Consider the following 4,256-nt stretch of genomic DNA (forward strand, 5'->3'; position numbering starts at 1 on the left):
AGAAGGCTTCTGATAAGATAATATCGCTACATTAGATTGTCCACATTTGAAATTCGCAAGTATCGAAATCAATAGGGTTCCTTCGATATTGTTGATTTTTTTGTTTCTTAAAATTTTACTTCTAACTTTTTGACATGATTGAATTTCTTTTAACCAGCTTGAATTTTTGTAACCAGAGAATCAAAACACAATACAGACTAAACTACCTATCTTATCAGTGTGACACCTGTCGTAGCGATAATGATTGTTTGCCATTAAACCAGTCGATATTTGTTCAATTCAAAGTTGACTATTTGGTAATGCTGAAAGCACGTATATTTTCTATGTATGAAAAATTAATGATCGTATCAAAACTCAAAAAAGAGTTGTAACTCTTTTGGGTAGGTAATTTTTACTAAATGGCATTACAGTGCATTAACTATTTGCTTCTTTTCTAGCACAATGGATCCACAAGTCAGGAAAAATAATTTGCTTATGTTTGCCATCGAAGACCAAGATCACACAGAAATAGAACGACTCTTAACCAATGGTGCAAATCCAAATTTCGTCGATGCCAACTGCACCAATGGACTGTGCACTCCATTGCACATAGCTGTGGAAGAATGTGATCCGAAATCAGTGGAAATTCTGCTCCGCTGGGGTGCCAAGTTCGACACCAAACTCAGAAATCACAAGTCTCCGTGGGAGCTGGCTAAAAGTAAATTTCAAATCAAACCCATCTTTGAAAAGCACTTCCGAAGCACTCCGAGACTTTTGGTAGTCAAGAATTCATCAAACCCTACAACTTCAAGTGATGGTGAATACCGCCGACGACCGGGATCTGCCGGAATTTCTGGCCAGCTGTACGAGGCCCGTTTGATGGCGCTGGTTTATCTCCGGTTGGAACGCCTGGGATGCCAATTTTATCTTGGATCCAACGTGGACGGAATAGGAAACTTTGACGATCTGGTCGTGCGGTATCGCTGTGAAGGTGCAGATCGGGACACTTTGCTGTTTGTTCAGGCCAAACATCGTGAAGACCCTGACAAAAATAAAATCAAGTTTGCAGCTGTTGAGGATGTAATGTGTGAAAAGGGTGACTTTAGTGTGCATACAAATTTCAAGAACTATTTGATGATTCGTGAACAATTCGGTCGAGACAGATCCGGGGGATTCTTTGAAGGAAATTTCGAGGATTTAGATGTGGAGCTAGTTTTGTACACTTCAGCAAAGTACGAGTATACGTTGGTACGTAAAGTTAGCAACAGTGATTTGCTAAAGACAAATGACGAAGGTGGAATATTGCAAGTAGACGATGAAAGTGAAATTATAACAAATTTGTGTAAATCGGCCGATAAAAATATGGTTAAAAACATTCTTCAAGCAGAAAAAAAACTCATTGGTTTTAATTGTATAAAATATCTTGCAAATGATTTTTTGAAAAAGTTTCGTATTTATTTCAATCAAGCAAAAGAGGATTCAGTACGGAGAATTGTTTTAAATGAATTCGACGACAGATTATATGCTTTAGAGTTTTTAGATGTTATACAAATGCACTGGATGCAAAGTGGGCGAATTCAATTTCTTACTGAATCCAGTAATCTTTTCCTAATTTTAAATACGAGTTGTGTACTCTATGCTCAAAGTAATTCAAGTAGGCCTGTTTTTGCTGAAGAACAAATAAAAGTTGTAAAATATCTACCTACAACAAGACTTAACATCAGGCTGCTATTTGAAATTGAAGACAAAAATCATAGAAAAATGCTAGAACTGCTGCATTTTGAAAAGGCTGATGCCAACTTCTTTGATGCAAACGCTACAAACGGAAACAGTACCCCACTGCACATGGCAGTGGCCATGAATGATCCGATATCGGTGCAAATTCTGCTCAACGCTGGAGCCAAACTTAACGCCAGGAACAACAAAGGGGAAAGTGCTTGCGAGATGGCTTTACGACTAAAATATGCTGACGTTTTGAGTGTAGTTCATAATTTTATTGTGACGAAATTAGGAATTAGGGTGTTAAATGTTGAATAAGACCAATAAGCTTCTCACCATTTCGTTTTCAATAAACAAAACTGAAACTTTTTTATCGGCAGTTTTTTTTTCTATAGCCTTATTTGGACGCAAATAAGGTTCGGATCTATCATGTAAACTACATTGGATAGATAATGTGGTCACCCTATCTTAAGATATTCGTACATTAGTTGGGATTGATTTACAGTCCAGACTAGATTATCCGAAATCCTCGAAAAAAAACTTCAGATCTTATTCTGGGTCACTGAGTTCAAATCTGTTCTGAAAATTTCATTTAGTGATTATGAATTCCTAATAAAACTTTGTAAAGCACTTCATGGTTGCAAATTTGATTTTACATTAGAAGCTCAAAAAAAATTGACCAAAATTTCTGTTTTTCTCAAAAAAAAAAAATATTAAAAAAACATAACTATGCGAAAAATGTTTGTCAATACTTTATTTTGGCTCAAAATTTACGGTTTTTTGTCCCCTAAAACAAATAAAACAATCAAAAAAAAACTCAGAACTAGGGATTTTAGGATGCTGGACTTTTGTGAAAAAAAGTTTTTCTCAAAATCAACCTTCCGACACCAAATCGATCAGAAAATTCTTTAAAAAGTTTTTCGATTTTCAAAAATTTACGTACCATTTTTGGCCAGCTGCCAAAATTGTATGGAGACTTGTATGGGTTAACCGCAACGAAATAAAAAAAAAGAATATTTCAATATTCGAATATATGTGTCCCGGAATGTGATTTTTGTATTTTTGGTGTGATGTCTCTAGCAAAGTTGTCCACAATGCAGATACTAATAGTGACACTGTGAAAATACTAATTTTTAAAATAACGTTTAAAAAAAATAACGTTTTTGCACAATCAGTTAAATTATGAAAACTTGTTGTTGTTTGTTTATTTAAGGATCTATTAGACTATGACAAACAAACAAACTTGCATTTTTTTCGTGTTTGACAGTTTGCTAAATTCGCAAACTTGTTTGCGGCAAACAAAGCAAAATCTGTGCAGGCTTACGTTTCTGCAAACAAATGCTGGCAAACAAACAAGCTAACAAACTGCCAAACTGTCAAATAGTGCGAGTTTGTTTTTTTGGCGATGGTCCAATATCTCCTTCAGGAAAAATCAAAGAGATATGTACTACATAAAAATTTCAAAAATCATTTTCAACAGAAAAACTAACTTAATCCACCTATGTGGTTGATGCCTTCCTCACTTTATACCAACAATGTGTAATATTGGTTTGGACACATATTTCAGCTATTTTTTTAGGTCCAGAAAAATAAGTACACAGATATAATTTAAGTTGTCATAACTCGAGACAGGGTTGCCAGATTTTCAATGTTGTGGACTCCTAGGAAAGGTCTCTCGATTACCTAACCAATGATGAGTCGGATGATGGATCCGGACATCGTTTACATGCATTTTAGTGAGATCCGGCTTCAAAAAAGTACATAAATATCTTAAGTGGTCATAACTCGAGACAGGGTTGCCAGATCTTCGATGTTGTGGACTCGTTGGAAAGGTCTCTTGATTACCTAACCAACGATGGGTTGGATGATAGATCCGGACATCGTTTACATGCATATAATTGAGATCCGGATATATGTGAAAACACATTTTTATACATAACTTTTGAACTACTTATCGAAACTTCAAACAATTCAATAGCGATGTATGGGACCCTAAATCAAGTCGAATGCAACTGGTTCGATCAAAATCGGTTCAGCCAGTGCTGAGAAAACTTGGCAAGATTTTTGAACACATACATACATACACACACACACACATACATACACACACACATACACACATACACACATACACACACACACAGACATTTGTTCAGTTTTCGATTCTGAGTCAATATGTATATATGAAGGTGGGTATTCGAGCTTTTTATAAAAAGTTCATTTTTAGAGCAGGATTATAGCCTTACCTCAGTGAGGAAGGCAAAATTAAACCATTACTTGCCGAAAAAAAGGTTATTAGAAAACTCTCAGGAATTTAAAATTGTCTGTATGCAGTCCTACAACTCAGTTTTTTGTTGTTGTGAATATAAGAAACTTGAGAAGAAAATTCTCATTTAAAAAATAACTTTTTATTAGTATTTTTTCAAAAGTAAAACGTAAGAAAAAGTACACTTGTTGATTAATACATTATTTTTTCATCAAATGCACTTCGCCAAACTAACCCTCTTCGTCCGAAATCCCCCCTTCAAAATTCCACCTTTTTCGCCACCGAAAACGAT

At 35.3% G+C, this 4,256-nt stretch overlaps 1 protein-coding gene across 1 annotated transcript; it reads left to right on the top strand.

Annotated features, from left to right (window-relative positions):
- Positions 1-255: 255 nt before the first annotated feature.
- Positions 256-2,068, top strand: LOC120426391 (uncharacterized). The gene is made up of 2 exons (XM_039591148.2): positions 256-380; positions 438-2,068. The coding sequence occupies exon 2, from the start codon at positions 442-444 to the stop codon at positions 2,014-2,016; it is 1,575 nt and encodes a 524-aa protein (XP_039447082.1). The 5' UTR covers positions 256-380; positions 438-441; the 3' UTR covers positions 2,017-2,068.
- Positions 2,069-4,256: the final 2,188 nt, after the last annotated feature.

The sequence above is a fragment of the Culex pipiens genome, chromosome 2 (assembly GCF_016801865.2).
Source record: "Culex pipiens pallens isolate TS chromosome 2, TS_CPP_V2, whole genome shotgun sequence".
Taxonomy (NCBI): Eukaryota; Metazoa; Arthropoda; class Insecta; order Diptera; family Culicidae; genus Culex; species Culex pipiens.